This window comes from Mesoplodon bidens, assembly GCF_964165515.1.
Source record: "Mesoplodon bidens genome assembly, chromosome: 6".
Lineage (NCBI taxonomy): Eukaryota > Metazoa > Chordata > Mammalia > Artiodactyla > Ziphiidae > Mesoplodon > Mesoplodon bidens.
Window position 1 is genome coordinate 59,927,837 of NC_138162.1, and position 18,001 is coordinate 59,945,837.

General features: G+C 34.1%; 1 protein-coding gene across 5 annotated transcripts in view; it reads right to left on the minus strand.

Annotated features, from left to right (window-relative positions):
• DENND4C (DENN domain containing 4C) overlaps window positions 1–18,001 on the minus strand; it is a 124,146-nt gene that overhangs the window by 65,566 nt on the left and 40,579 nt on the right. For all 5 annotated transcript variants that reach the window (XM_081237844.1, XM_081237843.1, XM_081237845.1 and 2 more), the window contains 6 exons: window positions 15,971–16,140; window positions 12,935–13,173; window positions 11,308–11,374; window positions 10,204–10,262; window positions 8,962–9,106; window positions 5,668–5,843 (listed from right to left, as the gene is read on the minus strand). In XM_081237844.1, the coding sequence (XP_081093970.1) occupies window positions 5,668–5,843; window positions 8,962–9,106; window positions 10,204–10,262; window positions 11,308–11,374; window positions 12,935–13,173; window positions 15,971–16,140 (856 nt within the window). The remainder of the gene's footprint in view (window positions 1–5,667; window positions 5,844–8,961; window positions 9,107–10,203; window positions 10,263–11,307; window positions 11,375–12,934; window positions 13,174–15,970; window positions 16,141–18,001) is intronic.

The window sequence follows — 18,001 nt, forward strand, 5'->3', positions numbered from 1 at the left end:
GGATTGCAATCAGAAAAAAAAAAAGTTATTGTTAAAAAAGAGAGCACTTAAAAAAAAAAAAAGAAAAAAGATGAATCCACCTCCCAGTGCAGGGGACGCGGGTTCGATCCCTGGTCAGGGAACTAAGATCCCGCAAGCCACGGGGCAACTAAGCCCGTGCACTGCAACTATTGAGCATGTGGGCCAAAACTACAGAGCCCGCATGCCACAACTACAGAGCCCATGCGCTCTGAAGCTCACACACCCAAACTAGAGAGCCTGCATGCCGCAACTACTGAGCCCATGCGCCACAACTAGAGAGAAGCCCACACACCTCAATGAGGAGCCTGCACGCTGCAGTGGAGGATCCCTCATGCCGCAATGAAGATCCTGCGTACTGCAACCAAGACCCAACGCAGCCAAAAATAAAATAAATAAATAAATAAATATTTTTTAAAAAAGACATATGGTGGCTGATTGGACAAAAAACCAAGACCCTTCTATCCACAAGAGACTCACTCCAGAGCTGAAGACACAAAAAGACTGATAGTGGGGGATGGGAAAAGATACTTTATGCAAACAGAAATGACAAGAAAGTGGGGGTAGCAATGCTCATATCAGAAAATAAACTTTAAACAAAGGCTATAACAAAAGATAAAGAAAGGCATTATAAAATGATAAAGAGATCAATACAAGAAAATGATATTACACTCAACATACATGCACCCAGGAGCACCTAAACATATAAAGCAAATACTAACAGACACAAAGGTAGAAACTGACACTAATACAGTAATAGTAGGGTACTTTAAAACCCCACTTACATCAGTTGACAGTCAATAATGCAAGAGCAGTCTAAAATGACACAACAGACCAGCTGGACTTAATAGATATCTACAGGACATTTACATTCAAAACCAGCATCATTAATATTCTTTTCAAGTGCACATGGCACATGCTCCAGAATAGATCACATGCTAGGCCACAAAACAAGTCTTAACAAATTTAAGAGGATAGAAATTATTTCATCAAGTATTTTTTCCAACCACAATGGTATGAAACTAGAAATTAACTACAGAAAGAAAACAAGAAAAGAACAAACGTGCAGAGACTAAAAACATGCTACTAAAAAAACCAACAGGTCAATAAAGAAATCAAAGAGGAAATCAGAAAATGCCTCAAGACAAATGAAATGAAAACACTACATTCCAAAATCTGTGGGATGCAGAAAAAGCAGTTCTAAGAGGGAAGTTTATAGCAATACAGACCTTCCCCAAGAAACAAGAAAAATCTCAAACAAACAACATAACCTACCACCTAAAAGAATTAGAAAAAGAAGAACAAACAAAGGCCAAAGTCAGCAGAAGGAAGGAAATAATAAAGTTCAGGGAGAAAATAAATAAGAAAGAGATTTAAAAAAATAGAAAAGATCAATGAAACCAAGAGCTGGTTTTTTGAAAAAAGAAAAAAAAAATTGATAAGGCTTTAGTCAGGCTCACCAAGAAGAAAAGAGACAACCCAAATTAAAAAAAAATAAGAAATGAAAAAAGGAAAAATAACAACCAACACCACAGAAGTACAAAAAAAAAAAAAAGTAAAAGAATACTAAGAACACTTATATGCCAACAAATCGGGCAACCTAGAAGAAATGGATAAACTTCTAGACACAAAACTTGCCAAGACTGAATCAAGAAGAAACAGACACTTTGAACAAACCAATCACTAGCATTAAAATTGAATTTGTAATTAAAAAAAAACTCCCAGCCAACAAAGTCCAGAACCAGACTGCTTCACAGGGGAACTCTACCAAACATATAACGAAGAGCTGATACCTACCGTTCTAAAACTATTCCAAATTATTAAAGAGGATGAAACACTCCCAAGTTCATTCTACAAGGCCACCTTTACCCTGACACTAAAACCAAAGACACTACAAAAAAAGACACTTACAGGCCAGTATCTTCGATGAATATAGATGCAAAAATCCTCATCAAAATATTAGCAAACCAAATCCAACAATATATAAAAAGGATCATACACATGATCAAGTTGGACTTATTCCAGGGACACAAGGATGGTTCAAAATATGTAAAATCAATGTGATACACCACATTAACAAAAGGAAAGACAAAAAACACATGATCATCTCAACAGACACTCAAAAAGCAATTGACAAAATTCAACATCATCATAAAAATTCTCATCAAAGTGGGTACAGAGAGAACATATCTCAACATAATAAAGACCATATGTGACAAATGCACAGCTAACATCATACTCAATGGTGAAAAGCTGAAAGCCTTCCCGTTAAATTAAGCATCCAAATTGGAAGGGAAGAAGTCAGACTGTTACTATTTAGAGATGACATGATACTTTACATAGAAAACCCTAGAATCTAAAACATGACACAAATGAACTTATCTACAAAACAGAAACAGACTCCTAGACACAGAGAACAGATTTGTGGTTGCCAAGGGGGGAGGGAGAGGAAGGACTGGGAGTTTGCGGTTGGCAGACACAAACTATTACATTTAGAATGGATAAACAACAGGTCCTACTGTATAGCACAGGGAACTATATTCAACATCCTGTGATAAACAACAGTGGAAAAGAACACAAAAAAAGAATGTCTGTATGTGTATAACTGAGTCACTTGGCTGTAGAGCTGTAAATCAACTATACTTCAATTTAAAAAAAAAAATGAAGGAAACCCTAAAGTCACCACACAAAAACTATTAGAACTAATAAATGAATTCAGCAAAGTTGCAGGATACAAGATTAATATACAGAAATCTGTTGCTTTTCTCTACAGTAATAATGAACTATCAGAAAGAGAAAGTAAAAAAAAAATCCCATTTGAAATTGTATCAAAAAGAATAAAATACCCAGGAATAAACTTAACCAAGAAGGGGAAAGACCTACACTCTGAAAACTCAGATGAAGGAAAGTGAAGATGATACAAAGAAATGCAAAGATACCCCTTGCTCTTCTGGAATTGGAAGAATTAATATTGTTGAAATGACCAATACCTCCCAAAGCAATCATGCAATCCCTATCAAAATACTCATGACATTTTCACAGAAATAGAACAAATAATCCTAAAATTCATAAAGAACCACAAAAGACCACAAATTACCAAAGCAATCCTGAGGAAAAAGAACAAAGCTGGAGGTATCACCATCTCAGACTTCAGACTATACTACCAAGTTACAGTAATCAAAACAGCAACAGCATGTTTTGTGTCTGGCAAAACACAGACACATAGATCAACTGAACTAAACAGAGAGCCCAGAAATAAACCCACGCACCTACAATCAATTAATCTATGACAAAGGAGGCAAGAATATACAGTGGAGAAAAGACAGTTTTTTCAGTAAGTGGTGCTGGGAAAACTGGACAGCTACAGGTAAAACAATGAGATTAGAACATTCCCTCACACCATATACAAAAATAAACTCAAAATGGATTAAAGACCTAAATAGACGATCTGAAACCATAAAACTCCTAGAAGAGAACATAGGCAGGACACTCTTTGACATAAATCATAGCAGTATTTTTTGGATCTGTCCCCTAAGGCAAAATAAATAAAAGCAAAAATTAACAAATGGGACCTAATTAAATTTAAAAGCTTTTGCACAGCAAAGGAAGCCATCAACAAATCAAAGAGACAACCTATGGAATCAGAGAAAATATTTGCAAATGATGCGACCAACAAGGGGTTAATATCCAAAACATACAAACAGCTCATATAACTCATTATCAAAAAAGCAAACAATACAATCAAAAAATGGGCAGAAAACCTGAAAAGACATTTTTCCAAAGAAGGCATACAGATGGCTAACAGGCACATGAAAAGATGCTCAACATCACTAGTTACTACAGAAATGCAAATCAAAACAACGGTGAAATATCACCTCACACCTGTCAGAATGGCTCTCAGCAAAAAGACAACAAAAACTAAATGTTGGTGAGGGTGTGGAGAAAAGGGAACCCAAATACGCTGTTGGTGGAAATGTAAACTGGTGCAGCCACTACGGAAAACAGTATGGAGGTTCCTCAAAAAACTAAAAATAGAATTACCATATGATCCAGCAACTCCACTCCTGGGTATATAATATATCCAGAAAAAATGAAAGCACTAATTCGAAAAGATACATGCACCTGATTGTTCATAGCAGCACTATTTACAATTGCCAAGACATGGAAGCAACCCAAGTGTCCATCAACAGATGAATGAATAAAGATGATATGTGTATATATATATATATATGTATGTATATATACAATAAAATAGTACTCCACCATAAAAAAGAATGAAATTCTGCCATTTTCAGCATCATGGATGGACCTAGAGAATATTATGCTTAGTGAAATTAGGCAGAGAAAAATAAATACTTTGTGATATCACTTATATGTAGAATCTAAAATATAAAACAAAAAAACGAGTACAGCAAAACAGAAACAGACTCACAGATATAGAAAACAAACTAATGGCTACCAGTGAAGAGAGGAAAGGGGGGAGGGGCAAGATAGGGGTGTAGGATTAAGAAGTACAAACTACTATGTATAAAATAAATAAGCAACAAGGATATACTGCATAGCACAGGGAATTATTGCCATTACCTTTTAATAACTTTTACTGGAATATAATCTGTAAAAATACTGAATCACTATGCTGTGCACCTGAAAATAGTACAATATTGTAAATCAACTATACTTCAATTTTTTAAAAGTACTGAAAACCCAAATAAATAAACAAACATAGTAAAGAGCTACCACAATTACACAGTTTTCAAAATACAATGGTAGATCCATTTCAAAATTATTTTTTAAGGTACATTAAATGTTTTCTTCCTTCCTTAAGTTATTCTTCTGGTTCGCTCAAGGCTATTTTCCCAACCAATTCTACTACTATAACCATTGAAGTCTCATCCCAAATTCTTACTCTATTCATTTTCTGCCAGTATCAAACAGTAAAGAATAAAAGCACTCCAGGACCTGGGATTTGGCACTAATCCTAGGGAAGTTTCAATCCTTACTGCCCTTACCCACGCTGTTAGTGGTTTTGTGAGGGCGGGGTGCAGAGGGCACTCCTAAACATCCATCTAGAACGGGATGGATGAATCTTCTTTTAATAGTGTGCTGCTCTACTCTCTGAACCCTCAGTTACACCACTGCTATACATATGTATCACCTCCAGTAAACACAAACTCTAAGTTTTAATATCAATTTCTCTGTAATCCCTATAAAATTCAAATCTTGACAACTAAGAAAACAGCATATTACCCTATATTGTGACTAAACTCAAACAGGTAAACCCATTTTTTAAGAGCTTACACACGGATTTTGAATTAAACCTAGATAGCATATCATCTCTTGAGCTCTGAAAGCAGTGCTTTTAACCTTTTTTTTAAAATAATCCATATTCTCTTCTGATAAACATAAATATCTCCTGCCTACTGTTAACATTATTATCCAATATAAACTATTATAATATTGAACACAATCTTTTTCAAATCATACAACATTGCAGGATTCTGATACCTGTCCTGATTGAGAATCATTGTATTGAATCTGAAGACTTATTACCAACTTTTAAAAGTAGCATATTTGTATATGCTTTCAATGAGCTATAACTATATGTGGGGAAAAATATAAATGGAGATAATATAAAAAGAATCAACTTACACATATAACATGTTTGTATCCAAGTCAGTGCAAACAACATCTTGTGGTGGGTCATGAAGATCAAAATACCTTGAGTCAACTCCAACTATAAATGGTAAAGGTGCACTAAGCACGGCTGCCAGTGAAAGAGGACAAAGGGGAATATATGGGCATTGCCACTGAAATGGAAAGATCATCTGGGAAAAAAAGTTTTAAAAAATTAACCAAGTTTTAAATTTGCAGTGAGAATTAGTAATTAACTAATACTACTGAAAGGGACCATTACAGAGCATTTAAGTCTAGTTTCATTCCAAAAACTAAATGACTATATTAAACTTCATTCCAAAAACTAAATGACTATAAAACACTGCTAGGCAATACTATGAACCAATGTGATTAAAATCTTCAAGAATGACAATGATCATAAGCACAATTAAAATGCTAACAGCTCTTTGCATGTTAATTCTTCTAATGCCTATAGAAAATCCACATTCCCATTTTATGGAGAAAGTGAAAGAGGAGAAAAAATTGCCCAAAATTTTATAAAACAAACTCATGATCTTTAACTCTGATGCATTTCATTCATGTTAATTTTCAAGATAACCTTTGACTAAAATCCAACTAAGAACACCAAGAACTAAAAAAATTTAAATGATTCTCTTGGAAATAGTAATACTCAACTAAAAATTTCAACCAAAAAAATTTTGTAACTGCCCAAATAAACATAATATTATCCAACTTCAGTGAATCTTGGCATCTTAAAAATATTAGGCAATATAAAACATACCTCAACAATCTTTACCAGCTCTCCTTTATAAAGCTCTACCTTAATTGTATCAATGTGTTCTTTTTAAAAAGGGAAAAAGACAAGTTTTGATAAGTAAAAAAAAAAAAATTAAAATTTTAATAATCAACTAATATTAAAATTTTAATCATTGATGACAAAATCTTTGCTACAAAAATCCTTGCTATATTTCAAGATCTACTTCAATTCTTACCTTACCCATCATTACTCACCCCAAATAATTACCTATAGCATTTACTACCTCTGCCAGTTATTCCAGATGGTTATACAGAATTGGAATTCTGTCTTCAATCACTTATTTACTTTCTAGTAATTGAGCACTTAATATGTACCAAGAACTGTTCTAGATGATGGGGCTGTAACAGTGAATGAAACAAAGATCGCTGCCCTCATGAAATGTACAGTGTAGCATAAGAGCCAGCAAACTTTTTCTGTAAAAGATAAAGAATATTTTATGCCTTGCAAGCCATATTGTCTCTGTCACAAATACTTAACTCTGTCTTCATGTATGAAAGCAGTCATAGGCATTATGTAAATAAATGGCCTATGTTCCAGTAAAACTTTATTTACAAAAACAAGTGGCAGCCAGGATTTGACTCACAGGCCATAGTTTGCCAACACCTGGTCTAGCAGGAAGAGAGAAAACAAAAAGAAGACGTAATAAATAAAATATATACCATGTGAGAGAGTGCTAAGTGCTACGAAAAAAAGAAAAAGTAAAGCCAAGTAAAGGCGATTAGAGTTTAGAACATGAGAGAGGAGAGGGGGAAAGCAGGCTGTATTATTAAATAGGCCAAACAAGGTAGGCTTCATTAAGAAAGTGACACTGAGCTGAAACTTGAAGGAGGTGAGGGTTTTAGTCAAGGGGTTATCTAGAAGAGCGCTTCGAAGAAAAGGAACAGCTAGAGCAAAGGCCTTAAGGTGTGGGGACTGCCTAGTATGTGCCAGGGGTAGCAAAGAGGCCAGAGTGGCTGGAGCAGAGTGAGCAAGAGGGAGAGAAGTAGAAAATGGTATCAGAGAGCAGAGGGATAGAACTACTCGCAAAGGACCTTGCAAGGACTTCAGATTTCCTCCAGGGAAAACTGACTATCTACCATTCAACAAAAGGTATGTTATACCTCTAACTACATAAGAAATTTCAGAACAAAACTACTGGACAACAAAATATGACACCCTTGTCTTCACCTTTGACTTTTGCAGCACAATCATAAATAATGTCAATTTTACAAGAATACTCATTGGTTCCATCAATTTTTGCTATGGGGCTCAATTAACTCTTCAATATTCTTTGATATTCAAATCACTCTCCTTTTGAGGAATTTAAATTATCACGATTCTTTTCAATTTTCTCCTCTTTAAATGGTAATTTGCCTATCAAATCCTCATTTATCAATAGTTTTGCAAGCAATTCAGACTGTTCTCCAACATCGGTTACATAAATTTCATGCAATCTTGCATTTTAATAAGATCTCCAATTTCACATTGCAAGAGACTGGGCCACAGAGATTCAGATAGAGGGGCATGGATAATCCCTAAAGTTTTATAGGAAGAAATACTTGAGTGGGAACTTCCTAAAGCTGGTCAGTTCATTAACAAATATTTTCATGTTATAACAACTTTTGCTTTTACATGCAACTGTAGAGGCTTGGAAAATTAGTACATAATTAGGATCTTTGCCCCCATAAACCATCTCAAATGGTTATTACTGTTTTCAGTCCTAGCAGCATTTCTCTGACCAGAATAATATCTTGGAGACATACCCCATTTGTTGATTTAACAAGTATTTATTGAGTGTTTACTCCATGCTATTTAACTGTGATAAATGCTGAGGACACAGGAGTAAAAAAGAGACCTAAAAAAGATCCTTACTTCCATGAGAGTAAAATGGGGAAGGGAAGAGAGGAGAGTCAGCTATTTTAAACTAAACAAATAGTGGAAAATAGAGGTAGAGAAATGGAACATCCAAAATTCTATATTATGACCTATAAAGCCCTACATGATCAGACCTCCTTCTAATTGCAATGGGAAGCCATCAAGAGGTTTTAAAACAGGACTTGATTTAACTTTTATTTATGCTTTTCACAATAGCTAAACATTTGTACATTATCCAATTTCACAATCACCTAGATTTTCCTATACATTACTGGCTCACAATGATTAAAAGTTAAAATTGGGAGAAATTAGTCATGTAATTCATGTCCACAATTTTAGGGTAGCTGAAATTGACCAGAGCTTCTCATTTAATACAGTAAGCTTCATTCACAAGTTCTATTATTATGTAATCATATAGATTCTCTGAAGAGCTCTAAAATATGAAAAATTAGAAATTGGAATTTTCTCTCAATAGAAATCACTTTTTTTCTTTATATTTAGTATTTCTCTTTGCCACCCTACTACATTTATGTTAAACATTTAGTGGTAATTTCAAAGCTTTGGTTGAAGGAAATTTCCCTTTAGAGTAAAAATTCTCTGTCAAGAATTCTGCACTAAAAAGAAAATTCTATACTTACAGCTACAACAGCTTCAGCTACTCCAGTCAACACAGCTGGCCTAAGAGAATGCAGCAAAATCTTGCTCTCAAGTAAAACAAAGAGCAGCAGTGTTGCACAATTCTCAGGACCCAGATTCATTAACAAGGTGCTAAAGTTGGCTCCACTAGAAAAGGAGAGAAAAAGAGGTGATTATGAACTATTTCACCAAAAGGTGCTAAGATTTGCTTATTAAATTATTTCCTAAATATTAATAAATTGAGAATCTAATATTAATTTCAAGTCCTGATTTAGTCATCACTGAAAAGTAGCAAATTTAATAAGATGGTATAGCAGAATGATTCAAACTCATCCTTTGGTAACAAGGGCGTTTATTAGGAAAGATTTTCCTAAAGAACAGCCATTTGAGCCGAGCTCTAAAGAAAGAAGGTAGGGGTTGGTGGGGAGACAACATTTGCAAAGGTCCTGAAGCAAGGAAAAGCAATTGTCATGTTCAAGAAATTGAAATAAACCTACTGTGACTAAAGCATATTAAAGGAAGGGATGAAAACAACAAGAGATTATGCCCAAAATAGAAATATTTGCATTCTCCAACAATTTTATATTTGCATTCTCAAAAGGAAACATTGGGACTTCCTTGGTGGCGCAGTGGTTGAGAGTCCGCCTGCCGATGCAGGGGACACGGGTTCGTGCCCCGGTCTGGGAGGATCCCACATGCCGCATAGCGGCTGGGCCTGTGAGCCATGGCTGCTGAGCCTGCGCATCCGGAGCCTGTGCTCCGCAACGGGAGAGGCCACAACAGTGAAAGGCCTGTGTACCGCAAAAAAAAAAAGGAAACATTGGCTGCAGTGTGGATAAAAAACTGAAAGACAAGAGCAAAAGAGTGCCAATTAAGAGGCTCATAATGAAGTAGTCCAGATAAAAGATCATGCTAGCCTGGACTAGTGACGCAGATGAAGAGAAGCCAATAGATTCAAGACATTTTAGGAGGTAAAATCAGTTCACCTTGAACATTTAGTAAGGAACTGGATATGCGGAAGGGAGATGAGAGGAAAAGGGAGGTATTCCCTACATTCAATCTTGCAACTTTCTTTAAGTGTTCCATTTTTAAAATGCTGAATGGCCCCAGCTATCAAAGTTAGAAACATTAAGGCTATTCTTAGTTTGTAAAGATAACACAACTCTATTATACTAACCCTTAAAATATTTTAAAGCATTCTGCTCCAAGTGAACAAATGTATTATTTTATATACCATTAATTACCTTAGTGGTAAAGGTGTAGAAACTGGTTGTGATAATATTAACGCATCATGGACTGATAGCTTAAAAAAAGAAAAAAAATGATAAATTAACCAAGCCAATTTTGAAACCTAAATATTTAGATCAAGGGTAAAATGGAAAATAGTTTAATAGGCAGACTGATACAGATTTGGAAACATGTACTAAAATATAAAACAATAGCTGTTATTTACTTAGAAGTATATAGTTCTTTAAAATTAAATGGTTAATTCAACTGAATTTTGATTCAGTTAATTGATTAAAATACAGCTTTTTAAAAATTATGGAATAACTGCTTTTTAAAAGCCTCTAATTTATTTACTCTCTATTTGGCAATTGCTGAATATATATTAATACTTGCTGAACTGAAATACATTCAAGATTAACAATATTTGACTAACACATATAATGTTAATAACCATCTTAGAAAAAAATGTTTAAATAGCTTGCCTCTATAGATCAGTCTGCAAACTGTTATTGGTCCAAGAAGAAACAGTATATAAATAGAGAGAAAGCGATTTAGAAACTTTCATGGCACTCTGACACTGCTCTCACATCCAAGTACATTATCAGTGAACTCATGTCTTTGGACAGGGTTAGACCTGTTCACGTCTATACTGATCTCATATGGTAAGCTGCTTACGTCACAAGCTATACACTTATATAGGTCTGCCACTGACTGGAAATAAAAAGAAACTGGTCCTTTAACAACACTATCACAGACTGCTTCACTTCCGCCTTCCAACCATAACCAATTTCACATTTGATATTTATTAGTCACTCGAATATTAAAAACATGCCCTCAACATAATTTTGGGTTTTACGTTATTAAAGTCAGCTACGTAAAGGCCACACATGAAACAATGATGATGTCATGAACCAAGTATTGTAATTATTCCAATTCTGTATACCCAAAATTCAAAAAAACAGTACAAAAGAATATTAGCTAAAGATATAAAATACAGAAAATTCAAGGATTTCATGGATGCATCTTGCTCCGCCTCAAACCAAAAGGGCCATAGCGTCCACATTGCAATGACTGGAATGAACATATGCAGCACTCCCTTCAAACATACTCTTTTTTATTACCTGTACCAGGATTCTTGGTCTTTGTGGTGAAGGAAAAGGGATGTTTTGCATAAAATGTGAAATGTGCCTAGAAAAAATTTTTGAAATAAAGATAATTACTTTTCTAAAATGCTTCATGATTTTAACAGATCTTAAATACCATTATTCATCATCCTGGACCTGACAGAGCCACTTACCTAAAACTTAAGCTAAATAAATAAATAAAGTTACTTAGTGTAAATAAATGTACTCATTCCACTATGAGTGGAATGCAACTTCTAAAATGCAAAATGTATTTCCTGATTAAAAGTCCAGATTAATATACCCTATTATCATCAGGAAAATAAGAATAACATAAATAGAGTTTTCATGAAAGAAGCTAACATTTATTGCCCTGGTTATCAGTATCAGTATGGGGAGTAACTAACTGTGATATAATGAATCAAAACTAATACAGAATTCAATCTAATAATATTAATTAAATTAATATAGTTCTTACACTATAACTTTGGGCAAATCACTTGTCCTATTTCTCCACCTATACATAATAACTCAAGTTTTTCCAAAGTTTTGAGCTCTTAGGAGCCACTAAATGCAAAGTATTATTTCAACTGAAAAAAAAGAATTGATGATATACACTGATTTTTTTTCCACAAATTTCACAGAACCTTAATTTTTCAAAAGGCTGCTAGCTTATTATTAACATTAAATTTACTTCAATCAATTTTAAGTTAATCTGACAGCTGAAAGTTAAATCTAGAATTATGAACCATTAGACTGTCATTCCAGTAATACAAGAAAGCTGAAACCATATTGCTATACCAAATTTTATGTGTTTATGCATAGCACTTTTACTATTTTATAAAGTTGATTTTTGAGCAGCATTACTTTAAAACCTACAGGTAACTGGCCCCCTCTTATCCACTAAACTAGTATGCTTCACTGATAATCTTTTTGCTATAATGTGAAATTTTGCAAAGTTTAAGAAAAATCTGTTTACACACAGTGTAACACATTTCCACCAAAGATCTTGACTTGCTTTGTTAGCAGGATACATGAGTTATTTACCATAATAAACAAGTCAACGTACCACTAGAAGTCAGAAAAGATGTGGTTTTAAAAAGACAGTGGTTCCACATCTATTTTTCTTGCTTACAAAACATTTCCATGATGAAGAGAATTACAAATCAAAGGGAAAGCACGTAGAGTTCTATCAATGCTAAAACCAAAACCTTACTTTTAACATCAATTAATCAATTAACATCAATTAACACCATTAATTTCTACATCCGTTTAGAGATGTTTAACTTGCAATGATCATTTGGATAGTTGGGGTGTGTGTGCAACAACAGCTATTTTTCTCTTGGTTATTTAAGAATGAGTAGGAAGAACATATACAATATAATGTATATATATGTTTCTTCCTCAGCTGAATTCTCAGAAGATTTTTATCTGGTCATCCTCACCACCACTCCTCAATTTTAAATTCAGAGTCAATGATTCAGGTGAAGAAGGGAGCAAGTAAAAAGTAGGATGACTGTGACTCTCCTTCCCTTTCAACTCTGATGCTTAAAGTCAGGTAAACAATGAAATGTACACATATACATCCAATTTTTCCACCAGACATCCTTCAGATCATTATACATACTTTTCAATGGGAAGAGGATGTGGTCCAGACACAGAAAGTTTGTAGATAAACATGAGAAATTTTCTAAAAGCTTCAAAAAAAGGCCAGTGTGAGAGCAAACAAATGCATTTGTTTGAATTGATGGATTTGGAGACCATTTTTCTCTCCACAGGTGTCAACAGGCCCAGCTGCATAAGCTGTTTTTCTGTTAGAAGTTCTCGAGAGTAAGGTTCATAAAACTGGATGGCAGCTCCATATACCTACAGAGTAAAAAAATTCCATTGTAAAATTTGAGTGCTTTTAAAAATTAATTTCTCTTTTTCTCTTATTCCAAAAGAAGTATTTGCTTAGAGTACATATGACAGGTAAATGAAAAAAAAGAATCTCAAACATTGTTGATGGGAATGTAAAATGGTGCACCTATGGGGGAAAACAGTTTGGCAGCTCCTCCAAAAGTTAAACAATTACCCTATGATCCAGCAATTTCTCTCCTAGGTATATACCCAAAAGAACTGAAAGCAGGGACTCAAACAAATACTTGTACACCAATGTTCGTAACAGCATTATTCACAATAACCAAAAGATAGAAACAACCCAATGTCCATCAACAGACGAACAGATAAACAAAATGTGGTATAGTCATCCCTCCGTATTCGAGGGGGTTGATTCCAAGACCCCCAGCGGATACCAAGATCCATGAATGCTCAAGTCCCTTATATAAAATGATGTAGTACAGTCGGCCCTCCAGATCCACAGGTTGGGCATCCCTGGATACGGTGGGCTGACTACATATACACTCAAGAGAATATTATTCATCCTTAACAAGGAATCAAATTCTGATAAATACTGCAACATGGATGAACCTTGATAACATTACGCTAAGTGAAATAAGCCAGACACAAAAAGACAAATATTATATGATTCCATTTATATGTGCTACCTAGAATAGACAAATTGGTAGAGACAGATAGTAGAAAAGAGGGACATAGGATAGGAGTGGAAGAAACTTCTGTTTAGAGTGATGAAAACGCTCTGGAAATGGTTAAGTGATACTTTTATAAATCTTTTAACTGTTTAGTCACTATATACATATGTGTATGTATATATGTCATATATACATGTGTCTGTTATATCACATTAACCCTTGTCTTTACTGATACAAATAACACTCTCAGATACAATTATTTCAAAGTCATCTCTGGGGTTCTTAACAAGCAATATGTCAAAAGCATCACAATGAGGCTTTGTTGTTCTCTAATGGTCAAAGTAACTTTGGTAATGCTTAAGTGTTTGAAGATATTAAAATATTCATTTATATTTATTGCTTTCAATGGAAGAAACTATAAATGATTTTTAAGCTAAAGAGTTAGCTTACTTGTAAGCAATCCAGTCAATATAGTACTGGCCTTCCATTTAGTGAGTATTTTATTATGTTCCAGACACTGTGCTGGACACTTAACCTTAATTATCATCTTCAGTACAGTAGCTGTAAACTTGAAGACTGGAGAATGAAGACACAGATGTATTTTTGTTTGCTCCACAAGAGTCAGCCTTGGTTAGTTACACATTTCAATAAAATTGGCTATTCTATCAAATTTCCTAAGAAAGTTTTCAATTTTTAAATTTCTACTAGATCTGTAGTTTTATTTACTTTTTATTTCCTAATATTGCTTTTTTGCCATCTCTTTTTTATTTTAAATTATCATTCTATGTTATTATTACTGTTTATACACGTTTTGAATTTTTGGCTATTACCAATAAAGTATACAAATATACATGTGTTTTGGAGAATATATATACTCATTTCTCTTGGGATATGCTCAGGTGTATACCTGTTGGGCCACAGAGTTATTTCTTATCCTTGATGACAATATAGAAGTTCTTTAAGTATTCTGAATACAAGACCCTTATGGAATACCTACAGTATCACATTACTTTCTCCCAGCCTGGGGCCTGCTTTTCCACCCTCTTAATGGTACCTTTGAATGAACAGATGTCCTTAACTCCAATGAGGTCCTATTATTCATCTTTTCTTTTATGGCTAGCACTTTCTGCATACTGTTTAAACTATCTTCACTTACTCCCTCAATTTTAATGTATTATTTGTCTTATGACCCTCACTGTTGTTGTTGAGAAATTAGCCATCAATTAATAGTTATACCTTTGTAAGTATGTCTTTTCTTTCTGGTTGTTTTTTGTCTTTGGTATTCTATCATTTTACTATAATATGAAAAGAGGTGGTTTTGTACTTTTATTTTTTTTCTGCTGAAGATTCAGAGTGTATCTTTAACCTGAAAAACTCAATTTTTCATCAACGTTGGAAAACTCTCAATCAACCACTAGCTCTTAAAATGCTGTCTCTCCCTTTTCTAGTCTCTCCTTTTGGGGTTCATTAAATATCTATTGGTCCATTTGATTCTATCCTCTGCATTTTTAAACTCCTTTTATGTTTTATATATTCCTGTGCCACATTCAAGATAACCTATTTTCCACTTCATTAATTCTTCCTTCATGTATGACTTATCTGCTGTTTAAACCATTCATTACATTTTAAATTTTATGGATATTTTCATTTCTAGACATTTGATTGCTTTTTCAACCTGTCTACTCATTTTTCAAAATATCCTGTTCTTTCCTTGATGTTCTGAGCCCCTCTATTAGGTCTTGAATCATTTCAATTATATATTCAATTTATAATATCTTTGATATTGTTATTCTATCATTTCAATATCTTAAGGGTGTAATCCAGCTCTGTGTCTTGTTGATTCTTCCTATGGTACCTATGTCTTCTAACTTTCACTAGAATCTCATGTTGAGGCCTGGGTTTTGAGGGTATCTCTCCAGAGACTTTATATTTGCTCCTATAGACACTCCAGGGGTATCAGCATCCTGATCCCAACTTTCATGTAGACATCTCACTTTGGGCATTATAGTACAAATTTAAACAGGAATGTATTGTGTCCAAATAATCCTAACATTCACATTAAACTTATATTAATCATTTTATGGATTAAAAACGTGGACAAAATAGGTTTAATAAAAGAGGAAAAAATATACCTTTTCAGCAGAAGAGGCTGTGAGGACAAAAGTTGAAAAAACTGGAAGAGGGTATTTGCTTTGGGGATCCCAACATTCAATTGTAGCCCCCATTGGAAGGCAGAAGAGAGGGACAGATTCCGAGAGTGGAAATGACTCATAGTCCTCTTCTGGATACCTAAAAATTAAACCTATTGGAGAAAGGACATAATGATATTTAATTATTTATTATTTTATTATTTTTTATTCTTTGGCTGTGCTACACGGCTTGCAGGATCTTAGTTCCCTGACCAGGGATTGAACCCGGGCCCACGGCAGTGAAAGCACCAAGTCCTAACCACTGGACTGCCAGGGAACTCCCGATAATTTTTTAAAAATAGTTACTTTTAAATAGTTACTAATTACATATTAATGTTATACATATTAATAGGATATTTTACATATTACATATTAATACATATTAATAGGATATTTTAATAGCACATTTTACAGAAATATTTGTGTGAAATTTCAAGATCAATTTTTCTCTTTCCATATCACTAAAATAAATAACAAATTTACCATTTATTTTTACCCATGGACTTAAAGTTCACTATAACATTAAAATGTATTAAATATACTAGTTAAAACTCTATTCAACAGGATCATTAATCTTAATGTATTTTCCCTACATACTGCCAACATCTTAGAGAATGCAAGAAACATACAGGGAAATTTATCAACTATTTCAGTTAGTCTTCTGTGGAGAGAAAAAAAAATTCAGGGAAGGGACAAGTGTTATGAAATAATGCCAAGGCAGCAGAAATTATCACAGACCCTAAACTTTTCTTGAGAGAGCAGCAGTGTAAAATGAATGTAACATGAAAAGTAAATGAGACAGAAACTCTTGTTTCTGTACAGAGTATGCGAGATCACAGAAGCAGGAGCAGGGGGCACTCTGAGAAGCATAACAAAGACCCTTCAGAATAAAGTAGCTACATGGCATCAATTCATTAGCCTCTAATATCTCTAACACACAGACCACCTCTAGGTTAAACACTTGAAAGTCAGTAGCAGAATTTTGAGTCCAAATTCAGTCTCCAAAATTCTTTATTCTAAAATATGTCTTATATCAAATACCTGAACACCTTCACAAAACTTGTTTCTATACGTTTTCTTTAAGTGACACTTCACCACCAAAAAAAAAAAAAAAACTTCTAAGGAAATCATATATAATCAACACATTACAGCAATATTAACAGTATTACATTTTAAAGTGATACTGAAATTTATAACTGTTAATTGCTGCCTTTACTTTTATATTAAATGGTTTGATACATTAGTATGAATGTCTTTATGAAGACAATTAAGATTTCTCATATATGGATTGGCCTGACTTCCCTGAAGTAAAACTTTATTCCAAAAATTGTGCACAATAAAAAGTAATTGACACTGCTTCCTTTCACAAAGAAGTATTCCAGTATCTCTTCTATTTACAACTGGAGCATACCTGTATTTTCAGTTTTTATCCCACCATACCAGTGGGATGAAGAGGTCACACTTAAATCTTTACAGCCCTTGACACTTTACTGTGCAGTAAGAATGTGGCGATAGATTTCTCAAACACTTCATGGCAGAAAAGGTTCTCAGGCCCTCCTCTCTTCCATATAGCTGATTCTTTGCAACAAGGGAGAAAGGAAGCAACTCCACCTTTCATGGCAAGTAACATGTGGTTTCAAATCAGACACACAGAGATAAGAGAAGGAAATATATAAGAAGTAAAGATGTACTTTGACACCTTTCTGACTGCCAAAATATAAAAGGTCAGAGAGTAAATATTTTCCACTCAACTATTAAATCTATTAGTGTTGACTAAAACTGAATGTTTATTCCACAAATGCTTGTTTGGAATAAAATTTTCCATTTAATTAACAGTATATTTTTGTTGGTGGGGGGTAATACTAATGTATCTTGCAGTATGTAATGTATTTAGGAAAACTTACGCCTTTACATGCTAAAGTTACAGATAATTCAATTTATGAATAGATCAATTCCACAAACTGTATAAGGGAG